General features: G+C 39.5%; 5 protein-coding genes across 27 annotated transcripts in view; 1 reads left to right on the forward strand and 4 right to left on the reverse strand.

Moving 5' to 3' along the window:
- acad11 (acyl-CoA dehydrogenase family, member 11) overlaps positions 1 to 7,326 on the reverse strand; it is a 23,839-nt gene extending 16,513 nt beyond the window's left edge. The window contains exons 1-13 of one of the 2 annotated variants that reach the window (XM_056364144.1): positions 7,071 to 7,326; positions 6,846 to 6,945; positions 5,590 to 5,715; positions 5,164 to 5,325; positions 4,894 to 5,058; positions 4,669 to 4,810; positions 4,381 to 4,502; positions 4,001 to 4,107; positions 3,626 to 3,737; positions 3,032 to 3,109; positions 2,548 to 2,686; positions 2,043 to 2,150; positions 573 to 671 (exon numbers count right to left, since the gene is read on the reverse strand). In XM_056364144.1, coding sequence (XP_056220119.1) covers positions 573 to 671; positions 2,043 to 2,150; positions 2,548 to 2,686; positions 3,032 to 3,109; positions 3,626 to 3,737; positions 4,001 to 4,107; positions 4,381 to 4,502; positions 4,669 to 4,810; positions 4,894 to 5,058; positions 5,164 to 5,325; positions 5,590 to 5,715; positions 6,846 to 6,945; positions 7,071 to 7,186 — 1,576 coding nt within the window. In that variant the 5' untranslated portion in view covers positions 7,187 to 7,326. The remainder of the gene's footprint in view (positions 1 to 572; positions 672 to 2,042; positions 2,151 to 2,547; positions 2,687 to 3,031; positions 3,110 to 3,625; positions 3,738 to 4,000; positions 4,108 to 4,380; positions 4,503 to 4,668; positions 4,811 to 4,893; positions 5,059 to 5,163; positions 5,326 to 5,589; positions 5,716 to 6,845; positions 6,946 to 7,070) is intronic. The other variant, XM_056364145.1, reaches the window with a different exon arrangement.
- Positions 7,327 to 7,495: 169 nt separating this feature from the next.
- On the forward strand, positions 7,496 to 11,171 carry uba5 (ubiquitin-like modifier activating enzyme 5). The gene is made up of 12 exons (XM_056364147.1): positions 7,496 to 7,794; positions 7,942 to 7,987; positions 8,384 to 8,473; positions 8,589 to 8,698; positions 8,789 to 8,875; positions 8,967 to 9,051; positions 9,164 to 9,268; positions 9,430 to 9,557; positions 9,642 to 9,777; positions 9,935 to 10,016; positions 10,109 to 10,215; positions 10,585 to 11,171. The coding sequence occupies exons 1-12, from the start codon at positions 7,643 to 7,645 to the stop codon at positions 10,660 to 10,662; spliced, it is 1,206 nt and encodes a 401-aa protein (XP_056220122.1). The 5' UTR covers positions 7,496 to 7,642; the 3' UTR covers positions 10,663 to 11,171.
- A 326-nt stretch (positions 11,172 to 11,497) lies between these two features.
- nphp3 (nephronophthisis 3) lies at positions 11,498 to 21,429 on the reverse strand. 2 transcript variants are annotated; one of them, XM_056363702.1, is made up of 28 exons: positions 21,394 to 21,429; positions 20,589 to 20,950; positions 20,333 to 20,458; positions 20,098 to 20,248; positions 19,750 to 19,902; positions 19,469 to 19,602; positions 18,901 to 19,061; positions 18,613 to 18,769; positions 18,187 to 18,261; positions 17,903 to 18,073; positions 17,697 to 17,800; positions 17,443 to 17,557; positions 17,199 to 17,342; positions 17,009 to 17,106; positions 16,804 to 16,906; positions 16,573 to 16,655; positions 15,975 to 16,110; positions 15,567 to 15,731; positions 15,329 to 15,423; positions 15,099 to 15,221; positions 14,814 to 15,003; positions 14,341 to 14,582; positions 14,030 to 14,105; positions 13,814 to 13,941; positions 13,408 to 13,648; positions 13,199 to 13,324; positions 12,948 to 13,063; positions 11,498 to 12,827 (listed from the first exon to the last, which is right to left on the reverse strand). In XM_056363702.1, exons 2-28 carry the CDS (start codon positions 20,910 to 20,912, stop codon positions 12,659 to 12,661), a joined length of 3,906 nt encoding a protein of 1,301 aa, XP_056219677.1. In that variant the 5' UTR covers positions 20,913 to 20,950; positions 21,394 to 21,429; the 3' UTR covers positions 11,498 to 12,658. The 2 variants fall into 2 exon arrangements, with proteins under 2 accessions (XP_056219677.1, XP_056219676.1); XM_056363701.1 differs by having other exon boundaries at positions 15,975 to 16,113.
- A 999-nt stretch (positions 21,430 to 22,428) lies between these two features.
- Positions 22,429 to 24,395, reverse strand: si:dkey-96n2.3 (uracil nucleotide/cysteinyl leukotriene receptor). The gene is made up of 2 exons (XM_056363779.1): positions 24,244 to 24,395; positions 22,429 to 23,396 (listed from the first exon to the last, which is right to left on the reverse strand). The coding sequence occupies exon 2, from the start codon at positions 23,372 to 23,374 to the stop codon at positions 22,448 to 22,450; it is 927 nt and encodes a 308-aa protein (XP_056219754.1). The 5' UTR covers positions 23,375 to 23,396; positions 24,244 to 24,395; the 3' UTR covers positions 22,429 to 22,447.
- A 98-nt stretch (positions 24,396 to 24,493) lies between these two features.
- si:ch211-285f17.1 (sickle tail protein homolog) overlaps positions 24,494 to 26,834 on the reverse strand; it is a 108,978-nt gene continuing 106,637 nt past the window's right edge. For 19 of the 21 annotated variants that reach the window (XM_056363764.1, XM_056363759.1, XM_056363763.1 and 16 more), the window contains one exon: positions 24,494 to 26,206. In XM_056363764.1, the coding sequence (XP_056219739.1) occupies positions 25,670 to 26,206 (537 nt within the window). In that variant the 3' untranslated portion in view covers positions 24,494 to 25,669. The remainder of the gene's footprint in view (positions 26,207 to 26,834) is intronic. The other 2 variants (XM_056363766.1, XM_056363777.1) reach the window with 1 other exon arrangement.

A 26,834-nucleotide genomic window follows, 5' to 3' on the forward strand; every position in this document is an offset into this window, starting at 1 on the left:
AGTCATAAGTCCAGAAGAATAAACACATTTAATGTGTGCATAAAGTCAAGTATCAACAGTTGGATGATTTTACTGGACTTGATATTTACATTTATTTTAAGGCCATTTAGCAGACTTTTTCATCTTGAATCATCTACAATGACTGATTAGTCAGAGGTGAAATGTCAACTGTATGCAAGCTTTTACTGATCCATCCTGCAAAAAAAACAAACCGAAGCTACTCTGCAACACATTTTCCAGAATCAAATGGAAATCATAAGAAGGTTGTTTATGTTATATGATGTTTACTTTGTGAGTCATCTATGCTTTTTATTGTTAGCAGTCTGGATAAGCATTTATCCCTGTAGTGCTTTGTTACAGCAACATCTTGATTACATACAAACCCATCTTTTTCTGGGAAAAGCTCTCCAGTGCATAATGGACAACAACCTTCCTTTTGAGGTTTACTGTTTTATAAATATTAAATGGTATATTTGGCCCTAAATGGGCTAGAAAAAAATCTTCAGTGTTCTTGGTGGTGTTAAGTATGTTTTCTTTTCTTATATAGCTAATAAAAATAGAAATAGACATACCACTGCTCCACCATTTTTTGCCGTTTATGACGTAGTTGTCTTCATCCCTATGAAGAGTGCACTCCATGTTGGTTGCATCACTGGAGGCTACATCAGGCTCTAGGGAAGGGATCACAGGGCATAATATGTAACAAGCAATGAGACTCAGACTAACAATATCCAGTTCCCTGCCTTTGTTTTATGTTCTATCTTTTCCAAAATCAAAACTCTGGATTCCATCTTAAACCACATGCAGCGTGGTTAATATAAATAGAACATTCATACCATTTTCATATTTTAACTGTATGTTGGACGACCCAACAAAGTCACGCACAGAAGTTGTTTATGAGCACAGGATGGAGCTGCTCCTTGCCATGCAGTGTAATATATTCCCCAAAACACTACTAATCACCATCTGTGTTTATGAAAACCGTGGGGAGGTTCACACCCAGTGTAATCACCTCTGGCATGCCGCCGTTTCCAAGCAGTGTGGAACCAAATTGGAGAAAAACAGGGAGAAATTACTCATAGTGAGCAAATGTTTGCCATTTGAATTTTCAAACAAGCCTTTTACAGAGTCTGTAGGAGACGTGCTGTGTGTAACCTGGCTATTTTAAGACCACAAACATCACTGGAACGTTTAGAAAAAAACCACAATGAAGGACTGAACTTTAACAGTTCCCAGTAACTAGGCCCAACACTGGTTCCAAAGGAACAACAAGAAGTATTCCTAAATCCTCCCTCAAGTCTAGACTTTGTAATCATTTCATTTTCATAAATTGCACTTGGCTTTCATTGCTCATTTTTCAGCAAGCAACAACATTCTAGACAAATTCCAGTCAGGTTTCAGGATGAACCACAGCACTTAGTTCACGGTGCTAAGTTTTTAAAATTGAAATGGTCACAACAAGTATTTAGTTATTATCATTGATCAGAACTTGTCATTCACATCACACATTGAAAACCATGTTTCCAAGCTGAAACTTAAATTAATTTTCTTTTTAGGAATAAATCCTGTTTCTCCCTCCAGGTACGGAAATGCTTGATTTCAGCAACTTCTCCACCTTAACTGGATTATACTGATCTGCTCTTTATGAATGCATCTGACCAGTATGCCTCCTCTTCCTGAAATAATCTGCATCTTCAGCACCTGAAATTGTCAGAGCTGATTACTATAGGGGAATTTCAGTCAATTTTAAAGGATTGAGAAATTGATACTCTTGTTCAATGTAATTGCTCTTAAATTCTCACTGAAATTGTTTAAGTTTTACATATGAACTGGATTTGTGTGTAGTGTCTAACAGTTGTTATCTATTTATTTTAATTACTTAACTCTATCTAAAATGTATTTGTAACACACTTTGGTCAACTCCTGATGTTTTTAAATGTGCTCTTTAAAAATAAATTTAACTTGACTTGTAATGCCCAGTGACCCTGTGACATGAAGTATGCATCTTTGAATGATGCAGGTGGACACCATCAAGGATATACCTGTCATACAGAAACAGGAGCGGATCTCTCCTCTGAGTAGAGGCTCCAGCCATTTCCTTTTCTGTTCCTTACTGCCAAACATATGCAGCACCTCCATATTTCCTGTGTCTGTGGAGAAACAATACAATATACAGTCTATCAGTAATTGATGAGATAAATTTGGAAAGTAATACACTTCCAGGATTTTAATCATACCATTTTAACTAATCTGACAAATAACGTAAGAGGGCATTACATAGACTTTGTAGATTGTTATATTTTATGTCAGATGAGTAGAAACATGAATGGTTGTTATGATAAAAACGAGGCTGGAAAGTTGGCATTTGGACAGGAGTTTACCTGACTACAGAGGATGTTATCCAAAACATGAGAAAATATAATCTATGTTGTATACACAAAGAGCAAGGCCATGTCTTAACAATCATGTGACTGCCAAAATGGACCTATAATATTGTCCATGGCCTCTAAATGATCTCAAAATCAGACACCGTGGAGGATGTTTTACCAGGAGCCTGGCAGTTGAAAACTTCAGGGGCAAAGAGGCAGCGTCCAGTTTCCTCTGCAATATAGGCATAGTCCAACTGACTGAGACCACTGACTGCAGGCAGGAAAAGGTTCCACAGCCCTGCCCCCCTGGCTTTCACCTGGACACACAGATGCACATTATTATATAGAGTGTATCTGCACACACCAACTGAACACTTCATTCAAAGCAGACGTTAGAAATGACAAACAGATCTCAAGCAGTTGGAGCAGATCAAAACATTCATTTGAAAAAAATGTTTTTTTTATTTTATCTAAACTGTTGATTATGATGATGGATTGTGGTATGTGACTGACTCAGAGGGGAGGTGCACTGTTTAGACAGGATTTAACCTGCTTGATTGATACTAGACTTTTACACTGCTAAAACGCAACACTCGATAATATTTGTTAGGTCTCTGGGGAAAGAGAGCTGTGCTTTCCAAGTTAAAAATCTGCTCACATACCTTTAGGTCCTCTATTATTTGGGGGGTGTGCCACCTCTGTGAAGACTGTGCGTGTTTGGAGTAGTACTTGGCAACTTCCTGTAGAAAAAAAAAAAAAAATTACCCGGTGGATTGGTAAGATAGAACATTATAATATCAACCTATGAACCCATTTCATGCTGACTACTCTCACTACTGTGTGGCTTTCATCAGTTGGAAACTGCACCATAAAATAAGAAATTCCTCATCTTTAAAATGTGTTAATAGGATATTTCTAGAGATATTTCTACAGCAGAACTGAATTTGTAGTCCTTTATATCTGTGGTATTCTCTCTCTTCCGCTCTGCCAAATTCTTTGGAAAATAAACCCAAAAAAGATTTGCAATGCCATCTCTGCACTGCATTAAGAACACTATGATCCCCAGCCAAAGGTGATGATTCTGTGTGCAATATAATTTATATAATCAACAGAGTCATTGTTTTCTCGCTTGAATTAATTAGTTCTGATTGCATGAATGAACCACTGTGCTCCGTCAAATCCTTTTCGTGTCCGGAATAAAAGTCCTTCCGGACAAACAAATCTCTCTTCTGTTCTCAGGAGCACTTGGCACTGACCTCTTGAGCAGGAAGCACATATTGTCTCATGAAGTCTTTGACCTGCTCGAGAATGACCTGACCTTTAGCTGTCTGGAGGAACAGTCTGTATTCTGTTGCACCTGTGAGAGACCTGGCAAGAAACACATCTCACATGATAAAAAGGTCAACAGGGAATATCAGAGGCAGCAACTGGATACCAAATTCCAACTGTTGCTGGCTTAAGTTTAATCAGCAGGTGGAATTAATCTGTTTTCTGGCCTACAATAACACAAAGAATTCAAAGATTCTATTAATCCCAACATGTTTGGACTATCTTAATGCTTCACTTCAAAATATATTAATTCTGATGTCAGTGCATTAATACACATCAATAAAATTTGAACTGCAACCAACCTTTGTGCAAGGTGCAAGGCAACCTCAGCCAAGGGCTCCACACACTGGCTGAACTGAGCTGCATTGGGTGCACTGGCATTACCCAGTAGGTAGCGAGCATAGATTCCCTGTTAAATAAAAAGGGTGGGTGAATAAAAAAAAAAAAAAAGAAATTAAAAAAAAAAAAGAAAAAAAAAGTGAGCAATCCATCTGGGTTCCTTTGTAGTTTTTCTCTGTATATTCCAAGTACCCTTAAAATATAATACTACATTTACAACTTCAAAACTATATTCTCACATGCTAATCTATTACTTTTGCCTCCTTAAATTCCAATGTATATCTTAAAAAGGAAAATAGGGGTAGAATTGCAAGCTGTACTTGGCACATTAACAGGGACACACCTGGGCAATTCCTGCCATTTTAAAGACAGACAGAGCCAGGTAGAAATTCAACTGCGGCAAAGCAGATGGGATCCCCCGGCATCTACAGTAAATGGAGATCAGATCACCCACAGTTGGAATACCTGCTCATTGGTTGGAGAGACAAAAGATAGGAAAGGTACAATGACAAACTGAACAGATACAGTGAATCTGCACACAAAAGTATTAGAAAACGACATGTCTTTCTACCCAGCCATTTTCAGCACCTGTTAATCCTGCTCAGGGTTGTTTTTTGTTAGTTTTCATTACCTTCTATTCCTTTTAAGCTGCCCATTGTGCTGATTATGTTGAGACTTCTTGGCAGGTAGTGCGGCATTAAGAAGTATGCCAAGTCTGCAAGGGGCTGTCCAGTGGTAGACAGCTCCCAGTCTAACACTGCTATCACACGTGCCTAATGACATCAAACACACTTTGTGAAGTTTTTAACTGTCAAATGCAGCAAAGTGGTAAGAATAACTGTCTGGGGAAATGTACCTCTGTTGGGTGGAATATCAGGTTATCCAGTCGGAAATCTCCATGGACAAGCGTGACTTCATCATCATTGGCTGGCAAATTCTTCATTAACCAATCAGACAGTTCATTCATGGCTGGAATGTCTCTGTGGGCTGCTGCGGTGTACTGCTTCGACCAGGTGGACACCTTCAATGAGTGAAAGAAATTTCTGAATGGTAAAAATTTAACTAGTTATTCCAGATTAGATGTATAAAGTTATTTTGATGTACTGAGTACAAGGTGTTATCTCACCTGTCTCTTGCAGTAGCCTGGTCCCCTGCCATACCCTTCAAGGTTCAGTGATTCCAGCTCCAGTGAGTGTAGCTTTGCCAACACTTCCACTGCAGCCACATATAGAGCTGTTCTCTCTGCCGGACTCATTCCAGGGAGACGAAGATCCCTGAATATACGCCCCTGATCAATGGAGATGGATAAATAATTATGTTTTTTTTCAAATATCTAACTTTTCATCGCATGATAGCTCACCAGCACATATTTAGAAGCATGCGGAACAGTTCGGTATGTCAAGCTAGAGTTTGTCAGCAAGCCACCCCATGTGAGTCTTTTATCATAGAACAGAGGTCAAGAAAAACACCAATAGTCCATAACAGATGAATGGATTTACAGCTGGTGACTTCATAGTCTTGTGAAATTTGGCTCTTGGTGGCACAAATTTACCTTCACATGCTCCATCAAGTAGAACTCTGTTCCAGTGACTTCAACATCAGTGCAGTGCAAGAGAGGCTGAGGCACGGGGAAACCAGCAGAAAACAGGGCCTTCTGCACCCGATACTCCCTGTCCACCTGCAAACAAAGTCACAAAGATCAACCATACCATGCTTAAACATCACCCATATTGTTGGAAAAATTGTGATACTTTGTGATTAACATAACCATCTTAAAGGGAAACTGTATTATCCTGAATAGGACTTTCCATTATTGTGTTTACTTTTAAGACAGGTGTTGTCGCTGTTCCTCCTGGCCACTACACCAAAACATTAACTATGATAAGGCTCTATTATGTCTGTCTGTCTCATTTCAGCAACAATAAAAGGTCACTCTCACGTATTCTGTGTATAAATTTCTGTGTGAATCTTGCATCCGTTGAACATTTGCACTGTGAGCTCTGGTGTGTAACTTGTTCCTCTTATGAATCTTCAGACGGTGTTCCTGAGTTTATGTGATAATTTTCCTAACAGATATTATGGTAACAATTTATTTTAGAGGTCTTGTAGTTTTGTTTCATATGATTTCCTATACAAGTTATGTTACTGTAAATGCATATGAAGGTTTCTAAAAAGTAATTTTGCTCTTCAAAAACTGCAGATGGTATGTAGGTGATATACTTCTAATTCCAATTAATTTATATATTAAAATAGAGCTTTCAATCTGTGCACAGGTGATCATCTGAACAAAATGTAATATTTGTGTACAGGCAAGCATTAAGTTCAAAATATATGTAGGAAAAAAGTTTGAAATAATATATCAGAATGGGGTTTTAGTGAATCTCTTTCAGTTTTACCAGTCTTTAAGATCTATCTTTCAAGGAAACACACTAAGTACATAAAATGTACTTAGTGTGTTTCCTTGAAAGATAGAATAGAGATTAGAATTTTCATCGATGCGTTACCAAATCATTTAGTTCTTTACAGGGAGATGTCTAGAAATTTATCATAGGTAATAATATAGGACAAGTAGCCTTTTAAATATTTTTTGCACTTATATTCATTACGTTTGCAAGGTACAAGCAGTGCCATATTTATAATGTGGCTTTCACGCATACACATGTATTTATTTCTGACAGTCGCTTTAACTAAAGTTTCTCCCCCTGCTGGAAAAGTGACATGACGACACACAACAGTGCTGCAAACAAATTTGTATTTAAACTTTTTTTTTTTTTCATTGACCAAAGTAATTCATTTATTAAACCTCACCTTGTGAGCCCCTGGCAGCAGCTCACCTGGGGGTTTCTTTCTGAGAACATAGCTTTTTGAGGGTGTCTGGATTAGAAAGGTCGGGTTTGACTGGCCAGCACTGGAAAGACAATAAACTGTTAGCGTGTTAAGTTAGCTAATCATGGTTGCACAATATTAGCTTTCTATTGCTTGCTTGTTTAACGTAGCTGATACGCTGAAACAAACCAACGCTTTCTTACTTACCTGTATTGTCTGACAGTGAGTGTGTTGTTATGGACTGAGTTGGCAGACAAATATCTCTGAAGTCTGCCAACACTGAATTTGTGTTGTTCTCGCACAGGAGTTGTCCGCTCTTCCATGTCTCAGTCAGACAGGATTAATCATTTCCAGGTGCGTGGGTAAGCTTACTTTGGCAATGTTGATTGTGATCGGACCATCAGTCCAGGGTCGGGTCGGGTCGGACCGTTTACGGATGTACACCGACGTAACATCCTTAGAACTGGTTTTATTTAAGGTAATATCATAGAGTAATTCAACAGAGTTTTAAAACATATTGGCCGCTAATAATTCGACAGTCAGCCCCTATCCTCGAAAGACGGTTCAAATAAATCACTAATGATGTGGGAACATTTTTAGGTAGTTGTACTCGTTTTCTGCACGGACGTTGTTTATGGGAACACACATCCTGACAGCTGATTTGACTTGTGAAGACGTGTACCTTCCGTGCCGATTTAAACGTCTTGGTTGTTCGTTTGCATTTATTTTTTTATAACACCGTATTTCGTTGACATCGTTGCGCGGGGTTTGTGTTCATAATGGCCACAGTAGAGGAACTGAAGCTGCGGGTGAGAGAGCTGGAGAATGAATTGATCAAGTGTAAGCAGAAGCAGTGTGCCATGGAGGATGCACTTCACAGACCGAAAATTGACAAAATGAGCGCTGAAGTTGTGGATTCCAACCCATACAGGTGAGTTTTTATTTCATTATTTAAGCCTCCGGGCATATTTTGTCCGGGCTTCTCGTAGCGCTGAGAGGCTACGCCTTATGACTCACTCATCCCATATGGTGGGGTTTCATAGACAACAAGCTAATCTCAGCTGTGTTTTCATTGCAGTCGTCTAATGGCTCTTAAGAGAATGGGCATCGTGGATGATTACGAGGTATGATGTTTGAGGGTTGCTCTATTTAAGTGCAGTACTTTTAAGGTTGTGATTGCTGCGCTAGCCCGATCAGAAAACAGGAAGTACAGTAATAAAGGTATCTGAGGACTGCTCTTGAAGCCTATATCTATTTCCACTATTTTTCCACCAATGTCATATGGCATTAATACCATTGTATTTTAATACGTTTCAATGCAGGAGTTCAGCTTTTATCACAGTATCCTCACGTTTATTGTTTTTTTTACATACCATGTGACTTTTGTGCTATTAATTTTGAAACATGAACTGACATCTTTATATAGAAGCTAGAAAATATTAGCTCCACAGAGCAGATTTTGAAATAACAATACTCCTGCATGTCTTAGGATGAATACTAATCTTCAAATGTCTTTACAGAAAATTCGGACATACACAGTAGCTGTGGTTGGTGTTGGTGGAGTTGGCAGTGTGACAGCTGAAATGCTCACTAGATGTGGCATTGGTAAGGTAATACAAACGTTTAATTACTTAATCTACATTACATTTGTTTCCATTCATATCATTAAACAGGTTTTCCACTCGCATGCTTACCTTTGCTCAATTTCATCTTCTGCCATCACAGCTGCTCCTCTTTGACTACGATAAAGTAGAGCTGGCCAATATGAACCGACTGTTCTTCCAGCCTCACCAGGCAGGCCTCAGTAAAGTGGAAGCAGCAGAACACACACTCAGGTATCCTATTGTTGACAGTAAACCAGGTTTCCTCCCAAGCAGACACATTTGATTTCTTATTGCTAACATGTCACTCAATTTTCCCAACAGAAACATCAATCCAGATGTGTCATTTGAAACCCACAACTACAATATTACCACCATGGACAATTTTGCACATTTCATGGATCGCATCAGGTGCATATTACTACTCTCCAAGTTCTAGTTTTCCTCCTCTGTCCCCACAGTAGAACAGGACTTCATAACATGTTATTCTGTCTCTGCTCAGTCGCGGAGGGCTGGAAGAAGGGATGCCGGTGGATTTGGTCCTGAGCTGTGTGGACAACTTTGAGGCCAGAATGGCCATTAATACAGTAAGTGCATCATGGTCATAAAAAGGCAAAATTGACAGTATATTCTACAATCGACACCGTGCTTTATATGTTGCTCTTGCACATTTGTAAAATGTTATCCTGTTTACCTCAGGCCTGTAATGAACTAGGTCAGATCTGGATGGAGTCTGGTGTCAGTGAGAATGCTGTATCAGGACATATCCAGCTCATCATTCCTGGAGAGACAGCCTGCTTTGCTGTATGTTCACATGACACACAACACAATCAGACAAACATCTTTTTTTTCCTTTTCTTTTTTTAAATCTATAACATTATAGTCAAACAGTGATAATACTTGAGCAATAAAGCTGTAGCAATAAAGTTTTAATATACTTTTTTAACAATCAAATCCTCTGTTAGTGTGCCCCTCCCTTGGTGGTGGCAGCTAACATTGATGAGAAGACCCTAAAGAGGGAGGGTGTGTGCGCTGCCAGCTTACCAACAACCATGGGTGTGGTCGCAGGCATCTTGGTCCAAAATGTCCTCAAGTAAGTAAATTATCATTTATAGCCAACTAAGAAATCTGATGACCGTAAATTCAAAAGGTCAGAAGTTTATGTTTTGTCTCATAGGTATCTGTTAAAGTTTGGCGCCGTCAGTTATTATCTTGGCTACAACGCCATGCAGGACTTCTTTCCCACCATGGCCATGAAAGCCAACCCCCAGTGTAATGATTGCCACTGCAGGAGACAACAGGAGGAGTACAAGGTGTGTGTACTTGTTTGTTTTCAAGTTTTAGAATGTAGGATAGCATAGTGAGACTGAACCAAAGCCCAATTTGTTGCAATACAGATTCAGATATGGTGATGCACTGCTTAGAAAGCGGGAGTTAATGGCGACCACCCGTGTAACTTTTTCTCTTCAGAAGAAAGAAGCAGAGCGACCCAAGGTGGAAGTTGTAGAGGTAGAGGTAGAGGAGGAGGTTGTACATGAAGACAATGAGTGGGGTGAGTGAAAAACAATTATTCCAGCTAACAGTGTCAGATCTGTAACATTTTAATTGCATGGACTGTGTATTAACACAAATTTTCCTGTGCAGGTATTGAACTAGTATCAGAGGTGACTGAGGCAGAGTTACAGGCTGCATCAGGCACTGTGCCTGACCTCCCAGAAGGCATCACTGTGGCTTACACCATTCCAGCTGAGGTCTGTATTGCTTAAGACTACAGGGCTTTAAAGGATTTTACTGGTTTTAAATGTTTAATCTCATAAAGTTAAAATACGTAACAGTATTACTTACCTTTTTCTGAAGTATAAAGCATAACAAGTTTTTATATTGTAATAGTAATGTCAAAAAAATATTTACTATTATAGACAACATCTCAAAAGTTTGTAGTCTCCTATTTTATTTCATACCATACTGCTATAAAATGAAAGCACTACCTGGCTCGCAAACATGATACTGTGGAAAAGAGTGTACAGTCATGTATATAGTATATAGATTTTTTATTGATTTACTGAGAAGTCCTTTCCACTGAATTGTTAAAATATTTCGTTTTCTTTTGTTTGAACCAGGATACAGCAAGTGGAGAGACAGTCGGGGAGACTGAGCAGAGCCTAGAAGACTTGATGGCTCAGATGAAAAAGTTATAGGCAGCAACCTGAAGACACATTTCTGCTATTCAGATTAAACATGCCTTTTCTCACTTGCATCTTCCATTACTTTCTTTGATCATAAACAACCTAATGATGGCTGCTTGAGGACAAAACAGTCAAAGCCAAATAGTGTGAACCCAGAATTAATTTCTTCTAACAGCTAAAAAAGGAGAATGCATGAAAAGCGCTGCTGCTGATGGCATTACTTTAGTGAACACACACCAAAAACATCCAAAAACGGTTCAGTGTGTCATTTGGTGATGTACTGGGAAGGTGTGTAGTATGGAAGAGTCTAATAAGATGTCTCTGAACCCAGAATTATATCACTGTTAGTACATTAACATGTATCATTGTTTATTTTCTTACAGTTTTGATTAGTGAATGTCTGTGCTCTGTCATTCACTCAGCTTTAAGAAAACATCAGCGACAACAGTACTAATGAACAATGTCATCAATAAAGTTGTCTCAATAAAGTATTTATTAGATGGAATACAATCTACCAAATATATTTGCTGTGATTTTTGTTGTTGTCCTGTACAGCTTTTACAGATTTTAATTACATTAATACATGGAGGGAGGGAGGGAGAGGGAGGGAGAGGGAGGGAGAGGGAGGGAGAGGGAGAGAGAGAGGGAGAGAGAGAGAGAGAGAGAGAGAGAGAGAAGAGAGAGAGAGAGAGAAGAGAGAGAGAGAGAGAGAGAGGAGAGAGAGAGAGAGAGAGAGAGAGAGAGAGATATATATGTATATAAATATATATATATATATATATATATTATATATATATATATATATATATATATATATATATATATATATATATGTATATGTATATATACATATATATATCTCTCTCTCTATAAAAACTTAAGATACACTATATGTATTACACATGAGAATGAGACTGTAGGTTTTGGTACATTGTGTCCCTTTTGGCTTCATGTAGATTCACTCAGAGAATAAATGAATAATAATTTTATCGTACTTTAACATGGAAGTCATATGGCACCATCATGTTTTTGGCAATTCCCTTCAAATCCTTTTTGCACATGGATAAATATATGTACATTTAGTTTTGCATAAACCAGGAAATCAGTACCAGAGTTTGTGTTAGCTCAGACTTGGTCTAGGCTTGTTTTGTACTGTTATCTTTTCCCTTTTTAGAATACATGTTGAATACTGGTAGGAAAACATTACATGTGACATGAACATGAAAAATGGTACCTTCATTTGATTTTAGAGATAGCAGCTCTCAGATATTATTCATTCAGAATGTCTGAATGTAGACTTGGAAACAAAAGTGCTTGAGGTCCGAAGGTCCTAATGAATATTTTTCTAAACATTTTTAGTAAAAGTTAAGAGATACCACCACCATGATCATGTGTCGTGGCATTGTCTGACAGTTTATCTCCTTAGGAGAAGCTTGAGAAGCCCTTTTTTCACTGGATTTTTAGTGTTATTTCTTTAAAACCAATATATAAAAAAAAGAAATATATATATATATATATATATATATATCAAAAATATCCACTGTACAGTGGAAAACACCAAATGTGTCTATTCTCATTAATCCTGTTACAGATTCGAAAATGCTAAACCTGGCTGAAGTGATTTCAAGCCAGCAAAGGAATCTCTGTGGTTATTTTGACAATATACACTGTGGGGCATGTAAACAGGTGTGTTTCAGTCTTAGTTAAAATTAGTGTTAACCTGAGTTTCATTTAACACAAGTTCAACGCTTCTTACACACAATTATGTTAGAAATATTAATAAATACTTTTGGCAAATACACAGGTTTCACAGACTAATATGGCAGACTTCATAATCCTGCTGGCAGGTACAGTATATTGGAACAAACCCTAAAACCTCCATCCAGATGACAGTCACAGTGTGTTGACCACGATGGTTCCCTTTATGATGAAACCATGGGTTTTTGTATTGATGCTACTCTATGATAGAGCCGTTTGTTGTGGGATTAGGGATTTGGGCTGAACACAGTTACCTTGGGGTGTGTGGGAGGGGAGCAGGTCCCCTCAGACTGAATGTGTCCCCACTGGAGGAATGACGGGATGGGGCATTTCCACACACCAGCGATGGCTCTGCCTCTTTAATCTCCATTGCACGCTTGTAAAGCTCTGCTGCCTTCTCAAAGTCACCTTCTTCATAGCTATTTAAAAATCAGAAAAACACAGAAAACAGAAAAAGATAAAAAAGTTACTCACTGTAAAAACAATTATTTCTTTTACTTCTGAGAAAGCAAATGTCAATGTAACTTCAACCACTGTACCTTAGCACAGCCAGGTTTTTTAGAGTCTCTCCGACTCGTGGATGTGAGCGCCCCAAACTATCCTCATACACTTTCAGGGCTCGTTCATAAAGAGGCAAGGCGTCATTATGCTTCTTCTACCAAAGAAAGAAATTCAGTTAGCTTTGCTCTATACAACCATTAAAATAAAAACACAGTATCTATATTAACGATATCACAGAAATATGTAAGACAGGTGGTACAGACAGAAGAGGCATGATAAACACTCTCACCAGTTGGCAGTATATTACAGCCAGGTTGACCAGTGCTGTGGCCACACTGGGGTGTTTGGGCCCGAAACTTTTCTCCCTGATTTCCAGAGACAGCTCGTACAGTGGCACAGCCTTCTCCAGCTTCCCCTGTTCAAAACACACATCTTTAAATCATACTCTCGTTCAACAAACAGCTCAAAAGTTTAAGTGTCAACAGGCATGTGTCTCACTCTGCGTTTATACAGCATGGCCAGGTGTTTGAGTGTGTATGCCAGCGAGGGGTGGTCTGGGGACAAGGCCTTCTTGCGGATGTCCAGTGCCCTCTCATACATGTCCTCAGCTGTCTCATATTCCCTCCTCTCAGTGTGCAGTGCAGCCAGGTTGTTGAGTGACTGAGCACAGTCTGGGTGATCTGGACCGAGGACACGCTGACGCATCTCCAGAGAGCGGGTCAAAAAAACCTTGGCTGCACTGGTGAGTTAAAAGGAAGAGATATTAAAAAGTTACAAACTGATTTATTTGAAACAAACAAAACAAGCTTCTCAGCAAACATGTGCAATTTAAATTGGCCTATCTATGATTAATAGAGTGTTAAATGTCTTTGTATGTGTGTGCCAGCCGTGACGTGTGCCTTACTCCAGGTTGTTTTGGAGGTAGTACAGGACACCCAGTTCATTAAGTGTCTTGGCGCAGTCAGCGGAATCTTTACCCAGAGTCAGCTCTTCCAACTGCAGGGCTCTGCGCCTCAACAAAGTGAAGCCATACTGAAAGGAGGGGAAGACAAAAAACAATTCAATATATGACTGATTAAGTGAGAATGACCAAACGTGGGCATCTGAGAAACATGCTCACCATATGACCTTTCTGGCGAGCAGTTTTCTGACGAATCTTCACTGACCTCTTCCTGAGTTTCTCTGCTTGTTCATATCTGATTGTAAAAGAACCAGGTGTGAGCTGTTAAACATTTCATTTAAACTGACTCTAGGTTGTCTTTGAGTGTTTTAGTTATTGCTTGACTTTTAATAAGGCCTTATGATCATCCGCACATGTGGGATGCCTCTTCGTAAACACATTGCTCGACTTGAACAACCAATAAACTTTAATACATGAGCAACAATTAGAAATAACGTCATGCATGTCATCACCAAGAAAGTCTTATTTACTTGTTTTGTTTCTGATAGAGCATGGCGAGTGACTCTAGTTCTCGTGCCACGCTGGCGTGCTCTGCACCGTAGGCGTTCTCACTTATCTCCAGGGCCTGCTTGTACAGCTGCTCAGCGTTGCCATACTTCTTCCACTGAACATAAACCCCTGCCAGCTGGTGCAGGGAGCGAGCAACGCTGGGATGGTCCGGATCCAGAGCTGTCTCCCTTATCTCAAGGGACCTTTGTAAAGGGGCTACAGCCTAGAGAAACAGACAGACCGAACTAGATACATATGCAATTTTGAGCGTGTGCACTTTCCAAGGAGAAACTAACTACAGACTCTTATGCTTGCTGTGTAAACAAATTAAAACAAGGAACAAACTGCGATACAGGACAATGCAGAAAAATCTGTGCAGTGAACATTAAAACGTGGATTTGTTTAGTTTCTCAAAAGGGAACAGTCTTTAAAATACTGCAACCATATACTCTACCTGACTTGGAAGGCCCAGGTCTTTGAGGAAACGTCCCAAAGTCTCATACAGGTTTGCCAGCTTGGTCATGCTGTCTTCACTCTCACAGCTCTTCTCATAGTGTTTCAGGGAGTCAAAGTACTCACTGGCCATCGAGCTTTTGTCTTTGCCCACATACTGCCAGTAGACCAGAAGCTCGGAGAAATGGCCCCTGGAAAATGAAAACAACATACACCTGTAAGACAATAACTGAACAAATCTGACAGGCATTTGTGGTATCAGCTTGTGTCTATGAATGTTTTGTACCTTTTGTAAAGGTTTTGAGAGACAAACAGGTTCAAGAGGCTGAGCTGCAGTTTAGTCCTGTCCTCCTGCTGTTGGAGCAGCCAGGGAAGCTCATCTGCGACACGCCATGTCACACAGTCCTGGCTATACACACACATACACACACACACAATGACATGAGTTGCACTGTAATGACTGAAATAACAATGTTAGGTTTTTTGCATGAGGGGACAACGGCCACTCTAAAGCACCTGAGTTGTTGGCTGAAGTAATGGATGAGTTTCTCTCTGTAAGTAGCAGAGCTGCTTCCTCCGCTCAGGAACTCCAACCTCACAGCTTCCCAAGCCTGAAAGATGGTCACAAAGACAGACATAAGAGACTAAATTATTTATTGATAAATTTTGTTTTGCATGAATATCATAATTCTTTTATGCGTTTTCTCTAATGACGATGCACTCTATAATATTACTGGTCAAGGAGAATAATTACCTGCAGGTGTTGGAACCTGATGAGCCCACAACGGAGGGTTACAATGCAGAGTCTGTTCAGACAGTACAGCATAGAGGACAGGACAGGTAACTCTAGCTCTGGGAAAAGGTCTAGTGCCTCTGACTCACTCACTCCATTATGGCTCGCACATACAAGGCACAGTAACTGAAGAGAGACAAAAAAGCACATACTACTCAGCTAGATAATTTAAAAAAAAAAGATCACATAAAAAGGACAATAGAGTATTAAAGTGGGCTAAATTAAACCAGACAGTGATAATTCAAACTAAAAAGACAAAAGAAAGAAATTATAACATGCTTAAAAAGAAAGTAGTTTTGCAGCACACATTTGTCATTAAAACAAAAAAATTATGACAAAACTTTTTTTTTTTGTCTAGAGTTAGGTCACCTCTCTAATAATGTGTCGCTCTCTGTCTGTGTTGAGGGAGTTCAGCGTCATCTTGAGTGCCAGGCGGTACAGTGACATGGTGTCCTGACACTGCAGACACTGCTCCATGCTCTTCTCCAGTAACCAACATGATTTACTGCTGGGCAGCGACAAAACACATAACATGATCAAGTCAACACATGTTAAAACGTATGTAGCCACACACCCAGAGACATCCAAGTCAGAATGAAGAGGGCTATACCATTTTTCAACCGGATAACATGAATCTACAGAGAACTTCATCTTTACATACAGTATACTTCATTGTGTTGAAAAGAATGTGTCCTGCATCTTTTCCCTTGAAAAGTAGTAAAGGTACGCAAAAAGTACAATTTTTAATCATTGCTGACAGATGTGTCCAAGTAGGTCAGAAAAAAAATAATTCTGCAATCTTAAATATCTTCAAGGGGGGAACACCAGCAACAGTATGTTCTTTTATTTTCACAATCTCTGCTATTTTGTAGCAGAGCTTGTGATTTCACCATGCTGGAAGTGAAGAAAAAATGATTTGTCTGAGAAGATTAACACATTCAGAATTGGAAAACCAGTGTTAGCTAACCTGGTGATCATCCTGGCTAGTAGTGTCACATACAATGCATTGCAGGTTGATGCAGAGCGACAGTGCCTTTCCAGCTTCTTCTCCTGGAACAAAGATACATTCAAGCGTGACATTCTCACAAAAAACATACATACACTGATTCCAAATGTATTTCCACAATTCCAAAACCTGCGTAAATACTGAAATCTCTTCGGAGTTTTTAAAAAGGGGAATGGTGGGATGATTACTGACCTGGTCCTTAGGAAGTTTGAGATCCATGCTCTGGCATTCTGCATTGACAGCACTCCTGACCTCTCGGGGACTCAGCGGGTCCAAGTGGAGTGTGGGCCACAACCTGAAAAGACAGGGTTACTATATTGCAAATGGCAATATTCCCGTGGCATTTCACTGCACAGAAAATAATTAAATAGGAACCAGTGTAAAATATATTAACAACCTCCAAGCTTGAGGACATGTCTCAACATTGACAGACACCACCACTCTAACATTGACAGGTAGAGGGTCGATCAGCCACTTCATGTGTCTTTCCGCTTGCTAGAAGAAAAAAAAAAAAAAAGACAAAGTATAGAATTACATGTCATTCTATGGAAAATTGTTGAATCTTGGTTAAAGAAGTGGGCTCATACCTGTATTTGGTCAATGGAGTCAATGATGATGATGATGTTTCCTTGATGGCGTGCTGAGAGCCTCTCGAGCCAGCGGGGAAACTCCTCCAAGATCTTACTGGGCTCCATGGACAAGCCAGAAATAGACCAAAAGTGCTGCAGCAGCTATGTAACAACAGAAAAATAGACAATGCATCCCTCAGTTATTAAATAAGACAGAGTGACATCCCTGTCTCACAAATACTGAAAGAGAGAGACCCCTTACTTTGACTGTGAGGCGTTTGATAATGAGAACTGGCTCTGAGCTTGTGGAAAGTGGGCGACCAACAAAATGATAAAGGAACAAGGTGTTGGGGGACTGCTTCTGTTGCAGCTCAATCCTGAAAAGGAATAAAGAGCATTAGCAAAGCTGTTTCATAATAACACATTGCAATTTTAAAAAGACATCCATTTGCTTGAATCAAGAAGAATTCACCAGTGAGATGAGATATTAGACTAAACTAATCGACAAGTTCTCACCATTTGGAGAGCAGGAGAGACTTTCCTGAGCCGGGACCACCAGACACCAGCAGAGGAGGGGTGGGAGGGGGAGCAGCTATCATGTCATTCAAACGATCAATATACTGAGTAGAGGAGGACAATAAATACAACTCAGAGAAATTAATTAATAAATTATTAGACTGGAAGACAAGATTGAAGATTTGGAAAGAGGATATTTGCCCTACCTTCTGGAAGCCTAACTGAGAGGTGGTGCTGCTACAAGCCTGCTGATAGGACTCGATCTGTTCCTGTTCATCATGCAGGTCCCACAGCACATCTCCAGAGTCTTCCTCACGCCCCTCCTCTATCCCAGAGTCTTTGGAGTCAACTTCTGCTCCTTCAAGACCCAGCAACTCCTAGAGGCACAGGGTGGAATTAGTAGTTTTAAAGGTTGTGAGGGACATGAGAAGTGTACATAAATCATTATGAGTTGATGAAAAAGGCTGAAGTAATGGATCACTTTCTGTACCTGTTTGATGACTTTCTCCAGCTGAGCATATATTAGGTCAGCACCATCCTCTGCAGAACCATTATGATCCACCACCTGAGTTAATGTTCAAAACATGTCAGCACAAGACATTTAGCAACAAGGAAAATACAAATTGTCAGCTTTAAAGTCAAGGAATTGTGTGCAACTCTGCAACATGGACAATGTAGAAAAGAGCATTTAGTGAAACTATTCTGGATAATAAAGGCTATTTATCAAAAAGCACATGAATATACATCCTTGTTTTAAATGTCAAACAATTTATAAAATGCACTTTCACAACATTTTGAATAGACAGCTATTATGGTGAACAAGGTAAAATATTAGCTTTTATATAACTTTAGATACTTTGTGAAATATCTCCTCCATTGTATCTTTGTTCATTTTATATACAGCACACTCATTCACCTTGACTTTTGCAGCCTTGTCTGCAGCATTGACCCTTTCTAGCAGTTGCCTGGTGGGCCCAGTCAAATTGTGATCTTCTTCAGTCCTGAGGTAGAGCACCAGTGGATGGCCATCTGGATTCTTCACAAAAGCTTCCTCACAATCCTCCACCGCAGAGCTACACATGTGCATTTTGCATGAATAACAGAACAAAAATGTACATTTATGTAAAAAATAACGATTGGATCAATGTATAATTTTCATTACATGGTGATATCCTAGTGAGAATAGGTATAGGACTCTCTGTACCTAGTGACAGTAGATTTGAGAAGAAGCACACACACAGAGCTCCTTTCAATCTCCTGCTTGCGCTCCACAGCATATGAGGCAGCACTTTCCTCTGGGAAGCAGATATTCAGGTAGAAATGGCCGAGACCCTCACACATCTTCCGCAATACAGGAGAGTGTTTCTGTAATCAAAAAATTACATACAGGTTTCCCAAGGATTAATGGTAGTTCTTGACAAAAGTGGCACTTTAAATCAGATTAACTCACATTGTTTTTTTCAGTCTGACATTTAGACTAGTCTCAAATTAACCAAAGGTTGATTAAAGGTAATCTAAGTCTAAATGCAGTCTTAAATCAAACCTCTATGAGCAGGTTTAACTTCAGATTAATACTGTCTGTCAATAAAGACATTTTGATTATTTTATCTACTTTGTTTCAGTAGAGACCAAGTATTCTTGCTCAAGTCCTGCTCCCGTGTTATTTCAAGCCGTGTCCAGGAAACCCAAAAAGGTGAAAAACATAATTCTGCTATATCGCATTGACACAAAATTTTACAGTTTGTTGTATTACAGTGCCAAAATAAACCAACCTTAATAAAGACATCCAGCTCAGCTTTGGTCTCCTGGGTAAAGATTAAGTAGCAGCGCACTGTGTTACTCCATAAGGCCTGGGGCACGTGAGGGGAAACCTGAAGCAGACTGGCCACTGCAGCATCCCAGTCATCTGACAAAGATAGACACACACAAGTGTACAAGTAAAACACATGAACAGACACTATACTTCAGAGGTTATCCATATTAAAAGGCTATACCAAGCAGGGGCAGAGATGTTTGGCTACTTCTGCCCTGCCTACAAGTTTACTTTACTTACCTCTGCTCACATTTGCAAAGGGTCCCTCCACATCTATCAAACTGTGTGCAAACTCGGGTCCTCGGAAGGTCTGTTGCAACTGCATCATGCTGCCCATAGAGGGCTCACTTCCCAGCACACCACCAGTCCAGTATTCACACTGTGTCCCAGCAGCTAAAGACATTTGGTGAATAAATTGAACTATGTTTTTAATATTTCATCATATACAAAGACCCTAGATATGTGGGATAAAAACAAAAGCATGGCAGGATAGGCTCTTGTCTCTCTGTGTCTCTGAACAGTAATGTGTAATGTAACACATTGATTGATTGATTGATGAATAAAACATTGTGGATTTCTGGGTCTTACCAGTGACTGTGGTTTGGTTGTCATCTGAGTCAGAATCATTTGGGTCATAGACTTGGATGCCCTGAGCCTGCAACTGTTGCAGTTTGGCCTCCAAGTCCCTTTTAGCCCGCAGAAGATCCTGAATCTCCTTCTCTTTTGTCTCACGGAAAATCTGGTGGTCATTTAGCCAGCAGGTTAGGGATGCAATTGTGATCACTGGAGAGAATGCTATATAGTAAAACGTGAAGTGGTTTACCTTAAACTGTCGTTTTACTTTGTCCCTGTCATGTTCAAAAGTGGCAGCCCTCTCCATAGCTTGGTACTTTGCCTCAAGAGCACTTTCTTTTTCTCTAAGGATTTTCTGGTAGGTCTTCTGCAGAGCCTGTTGTCACATTGAGAATGATTAACACCACAATAGGAACATAAGAACTCTTAAAACATCCACAAACCTTGAATGCTAAAATGAGCTGGTTGGTACTGAATCTTAGTAGTCTACGGTTTACTCATTTTACCTGTAGCTCAGCTCTCAGCCTCTTGTTCTCTTCATCTAGTTTGGCTTCCTTCTTTTGCATGGATGATATCTCGTTATTCTTGCTGACACGGAAGATTTCATACTCTTTACGGAGTCTTTCATACTCGGCAGCATATTCAAGATCAACAGAACCTGTGGATTTGAAACTGGCCCCAATCACCCGAGGTCCTCTGCGAAAGGAACTGCGCAGGAGTCGGGCTTTGGGTTTGACTTCCACCGGGATCTCGCAGGCTTCCCCACCTTCACCCCCATATCCATCCTCAATCACCTCACCTGGGCTGACCAAAGAGGATGCGGTGCCCATGGTGGCAGCCTAAACTTTTCGGATGCCCATATCTGATCCTGTGAGATAACAGACGGGACATGGATGGGCAGTGAAAACTACTGAAAAACTTGAGAAAGATTATTGTGATGCTGTGCTGTACCATAAACGCAAAACAGCCAGTCAATGTATAGATACAGCCACAAAACTAACTTGCCTTCTACAAAAGTAACACCTCACACAACCGTTACTCTAGGGGCGTTTTCAGTTACTTGGTAATCATTTCTATTTAACTGATAACGATACACAGCTGTACTCGGTTAGCTAATGTTAGCGTAACGGTACAGAAATAGCTATTCAACCCGCTCGACCAGACATTTACTGGTGTAAGGACAAAAGGAATGATAGGAATGAAAGGATCAATAACTTCGGTACGTATCGTAGCTTTGACCGAATGTTGACTAAAACCCCACGTCTTGATGAAAACACATGAAGCTAGGTTGGAAAACAAGTACACACTCACCGTCCGCTCCCTTCTCAGCTTCTTCCTGGCTGCCTTGGTAACAAGTCGATAATACGGGTGCTTGCACTAGTCAAAATAGGCAAAAGTCAAATCTAGGTAAAAGTTTGATAATCTGTGCCAGTTAATCCTCGAATTATTGTAACAGAGATATGAGATTGCATTAATTGTACGACTGATACAGCATATATACATTTAGCTTCAAGTTTCTAAATAAAATCATAATTAATCATTAATCATTTTTTAATGAAATGTATTCAAATAAATTGTTTCATGCATACATTTTTATAAAGTATGGTAACCTGCATGTTCCAAAAAGCTACATTTACATTTACAAAAGTCCCTCAAGAATATGACAAGTTCTTCAGGTATGGGTTAGTTGTGAAGGAGTCCTGTAGGATTTATGCAGGTATGTGCCTGGCAATGGATTGTTGTGCAGGATTCTCTTTGTAAGGCTGTAGGTCTTTGTGTTGGAGCAGTTGTGAGTTTTGTGATATTGTATTTAGTGAGGTTAAATAAAAAAGATTTTAGACCTTTTAAGCCTTATTGAAGTCTTAAAAATTTTAATACAGCGTGCTGAATTTGAACTTGTTGCGCCATATGTGTTGTTGGGGTTTCTGTAGAGTCATCTGTGAATAGGCAGTGTTTTTCACTTCCTCAAGAACTTAAAAGTTGCACAGTGATGTTCCTTTAGAATATCTGAAGTACTGAAGCAAAGGTTCATATGCAACAATCACGATAAGTGTGTTTTGTCCTTAATGCTGGTAAATTCACAACCAGGATAGTATCTTTGACCTACAAAGGTTCTCCAAACAAGCGCAGACCACAGTCATTACTCAAAAAATAAAATTTGAGAGGCTGCCTGGTAGAAAGATGGAATAATTAATATTTTACATGTGCAGTATCTTTCATTACTTTGTAATTGTACACTATAGAGATCACAATCATGTGTTAACCCACAGGTGAATGCTTTCATGTCAGAACACCACACTAAAAATGACACAAAAAGAGGACAATTTGTTTGAAGGTTTATTTTCTACATGATGATATTTATTACTCATTGGTCATCTCCCCTATTTTTATAGAATATCTGGAACAATTTGTTCCTGTAGGCTTGGTTCAGGAAGAAATACATAACAGGGTCCAGTATACCACTGACACAGGTAAGTGCAGATGTGATCTTATTGGCTCTTCTCAGCGACTCATGGCTTGTTGCAGTCATATTGCCATGACTTTGAATTTCAATATAGATAACCCGGCTGACATGGTAGGGAACAAATGCAACAAGGAAGTTCAGCACAATGAGGATGATCATTTTTATGGCTTTGTCTTTCACTGGTCGTTCTACTTGTTGCTTGACTTTCCTTAGTTTCAGCAGAATCAGTATGTACGAAACAATTATGGTGGTGAGGGGAATAACAAATGCCACAATAGTGGAAACCAAAGCAGTGGAAGATGTCTTTTCTAAGTACAGCTTGTTGCAGATGCCAGTTGAGTTGTTGGTCACATTCTTAGAAAAAAGTGTAGGACTCATAGACACAATAACTGTCACCCATAGAATGCCAACAGCTACATTTGCATATTTAGCCTTCCTAACTGACTGTGATGTTAGAGGTAGAACCACAGCCAGAAATCTGTCCAGGCTGATCAGACTCATTAAGTAGAGACTGCAGTACATGTTCAGATAAAACAGGAAGCCTGATAGTTGACAGATAACGTGCCCAAGGGGCCAGTGGCTGTCAGAAATGTGGTAAACTATTCGCATTGGTAAAATGAGGATATAAGAAATGTCTGCTATAGAAAGGTGCCTCAAGAAGACCTTCGATGGAGACGTGCTGTCCTGGTGAAAGAAGGCCCACAGCGCCAAAGCATTCCCTGGCACAGCGATGATGAAAATCAGGATGTAAAATGTAGAAAAGACAATGTTCTCTTGGTGGGAGTCACTGCCATAGAAGCCCTGTATCTCCTCCTCAGAGATATTCATAATTGATGTATAGCAGATCAGCCTGGTGCAGCAAATAACAGACACAAATAACCTGTTATGATGATTGAAAGCGATTATAGCCTCCAGTCAAATGACATTTGGATGATTCACCAAATCATACATTGTTTTATCAAAACAAAAGTAAGAATGCAAGGTGTGCATGTGACAACCAGATGACTTGATTGATGTGAGAACCCACATCAAACCACACGCAAAACCATGTGTGAGTGACGGTTGTTAAATTAGAAACAGGAAGTGTCCTTCAAAGACTGTAACCACAGTTGCAGAAAACACCATAAAAAACATTAACTACAGCTAAACATCTTCCAAGGAATTAAAAAAAAAAAGTTTAGCATTTTATTCTAAGGTTTGGTAAGATAGTTTAAAAGGTGAAAAAAAGAAATCAGTCATAAAACAAATCACATTCATAATATAAACATAACACGTTTTTGAATCAAGTGACTTAAATTTGTGTTCAAATAAAATGTTAAAAATTGGGTTTTCGCCTTTTATAGCAAACAAGAACTGGTAGTTGTATCCACCATCCAGTGCATCTGGTTAAATGTATTGACACTACCCCAAAACACCACTTAATGGCTTTAAAATCTGATTACAAAGACACAGGACTTTCAAAAGATGATTCAAGTGCTCCATGGCTGCTCTGTAAAATAAATTAGTGTTTTAGGTAGTTTAAGCAATAAAATGTATAAGCTACACGCTTAAGCATGATTTGTAGTTAAAGCGCCACCAATTTGTACTAAACTAATATCTTATAAATCATGTAATCAAATGCAAGATTGTAAAAGTAAATTTTGACCATAAATCTTGGCCCTCATCTCTGCGTCAATAATAATTACTAATATCCTTACCTGTAATTGTAGAGCCACAGAATTCAACTGTATAGTTAGATTCAGAAATGAGTGTGACAATAGGAGACAGGTAGAAGTGGAAGTGAGAACTGCCGTTTTGTGTGGCGCCTCTCCACTTTCGTATTTATACACACAATAACACACGCACGCACACACACGCACGCACACACACACACACACACACACACACACACACACACACACACACACACACACACACAGGGGAAACCAGAGACAAGAAATTAAAACATTGAAGCTCAATGCCTTACAAGCATGCAAGTCTTTATTTTTGCTACTCCAACACAGTTTTATCTTTACCACATTGCTCCTTTATAGTATGATTTAAAGCTTTACAAAAAGGAGGAGAAAACCAAATATTTACAAAAATCTATCTGTGCAAACACAATTCTTCTTTTACACCACTCTCCTAAAGTATTTGAAAGGCATGCATACAAATAAACTTTGGTATGTTAACAAAACTACTTATTTCCTTAGTAGAAGCATCTATGTACACATGGTAGAACTGATTCATTACTTTTGTTTTTAGTACAGTTTATATTTAGACAACAATACATGTTAACTTAAAAAAACACAACCAGCAGTGTATACACCGTGGTCAACACTTCAGCCATCACACCAAGAGAGTGCATGTAAATTTCCCAAAATCTTGTGACTGGGTTAGGCTTGAAGTGAGTCATTGTAAAACAACTTTGGCAAAGAGGCACACTAAAATGAAAACTTGTATTATTCATGATACTAGTTTTACATCTCTGTAAAAGAAATTGGCAGTTCATATGGGTGAGAAATGAGAAAATACTCTCAGAAAACAGAATTTCAGAATGAGTTCAACTTTAAAATGTCTGTATACATTATGTATACACTCATAAAAGGCATTTACAAGACTGCTGAATATCTGGCAACACAAGAAATATAGAAGATTAAATATACTATGGTTATTCAATCTCTGGTTTGAAAAATAAAACACAATTTTTACATGGTACTTTGTGATTGTACATCAACTCTATATTCCCTATTCATAGCTACAGCAAGAAAAATAGATTTTCAACACCACGAAAGCCTTCCACTTCAACTACAAAGTGGTAACACTAAATAGTTTTTAGTTCCATTGTAAAATCTTTTACGAGAGCATCTGTTACACTTTCAAGAGAGAATCAAAATCCATGTAAGTATGATCCAAAATTTGAAAATGCAACTCAAAAGGAGATAAAAGCATCGGTGTGAGAATGCCAGTGTCAAATAAAACATGAATTGGGCGAGCGAGTGCATCACATAATACTTTTACAAAAACTCTCAAAAATAGAAAAAAAAAAACAAAACAAAAAAAAACAACAAAACAAAATTATATAAAAGAAAACATGACCAAGTCTACCTGCTATGCAGTAAAGCCAGCGGGGCGATAATGGGGCTAAGTAGTGTCCTTAGCTGCTGTGGATGTTGGGATGCAGGATTTGCCGCTGCTGCCGTTGTGGGACCTGTAGCTGGTGAAGCTGGGGGTGTGTATGGTGCGGATGCTCTTTCCACCTGGGCCCAAAGGTGTGGGCGACAGAGGGGAGGGGGAGGAGGAGGAGGATGAGGAGGAGGAGGAGGAGAATGAAGAGGAGGAGGAGTGCACTCGACCATTCTGAGTCTGCGAGGAGAACGAGAGAGCTTTACCTGTGTGCTGTGAGGGTGTGGGGAGTTTGAGGGATCCATTAGACAAGGAGGGGATGTGGGAGGAGGGTAGGGAACCGGAACGAGGAGTATGAGAGGACAGGATGGAGGACTTTGTCAAAGAGGAGGAGGAGGAAGAGGAAGGGTTAATGGGATTAGTAGCATCTGAGTTTTGTGCAGACTGGGAGCTGCCTTTAGTAGAGCTAGGATAAAAAGCAGGGATTTTAGAGATGGGTATAGTAGGGGAAGTAGTTTTATGATCCCCTCCCACTCTTTTAGCACTTCCGTTAGCCTGCAAACAGAGATGCCAAAACAGATACTGGTTGTCAAAATAGAAATCTGGTCAAATAATACATATAAAAAGCAAGACGATGTTAAATAAAACTACAAGTTAAACACAGAGAAACACGCTATGACTACACAAACATTAATATTACTATGACACAACTAAAAGACACCAAAAACAACATATACAGAAGCTGTTTCCACTAGGTTACATGAAAGGTGAGACACACTGAACTGAGAGACATGTTACCAAGAAACAGAACACTGCAAAGGTTAGACAGTGCGTTGGCAGACAGGAGGGGCATCTGGACAGACTGCCTGTGTGTTAGAGGAGTTGTTAGGTTTTTATGAAGGGGCTGTGGGGGGGGGGGGAGTTCAGAAGGTAGAGCTGCATAGGAGGGCTGGAGAGAGTCAGATATCAGGGTTAGGAGTTTTGAAGAGTGAGAGCAGACAGGGAAAACGTGGGGCAGTATTCCAAGATGGTGAGTTGTGCCGATGTCTTGAGGGTAAGGAAATATATCACCGTGAGGTTAAGAAGCTATGCAGTGATGTTGGGTTTGAGCAGAGGTGCATTGTGAGAAGGGAGGAGCATAGCCAAAAAGTCAGTTAGGTTTGTGTTTTAACATAGCCGTAAG

This window comes from Seriola aureovittata, chromosome 20 (genome assembly GCF_021018895.1).
Source record: "Seriola aureovittata isolate HTS-2021-v1 ecotype China chromosome 20, ASM2101889v1, whole genome shotgun sequence".
Classification (NCBI taxonomy): Eukaryota; Metazoa; Chordata; class Actinopteri; order Carangiformes; family Carangidae; genus Seriola; species Seriola aureovittata.

Coding starts and splice junctions, on each gene's coding strand:
- nphp3 (XM_056363701.1), bottom strand. CDS start 20,912: ATGGGCACCGCATCCTCTTTGGTCAGCCCAGGTGAGGTGATTGAGGAT. Junction 15,222..15,328: donor TACTTCAGCCAACAACTCAG/GTGCTTTAGAGT, acceptor GTGTGTGTATAG/CCAGGACTGTGTGACATGGC. Junction 13,942..14,029: donor CTCGCCAGAAAGGTCATATG/GTGAGCATGTTT, acceptor CCCTCCTTTCAG/TATGGCTTCACTTTGTTGAG.
- uba5 (XM_056364147.1), top strand. CDS start 7,643: ATGGCCACAGTAGAGGAACTGAAGCTGCGGGTGAGAGAGCTGGAGAAT. Junction 8,699..8,788: donor GCAGCAGAACACACACTCAG/GTATCCTATTGT, acceptor TTTTCCCAACAG/AAACATCAATCCAGATGTGT. Junction 9,558..9,641: donor TTGGTCCAAAATGTCCTCAA/GTAAGTAAATTA, acceptor TTTGTCTCATAG/GTATCTGTTAAAGTTTGGCG.
- si:dkey-96n2.3 (XM_056363779.1), bottom strand. CDS start 23,374: ATGAATATCTCTGAGGAGGAGATACAGGGCTTCTATGGCAGTGACTCC.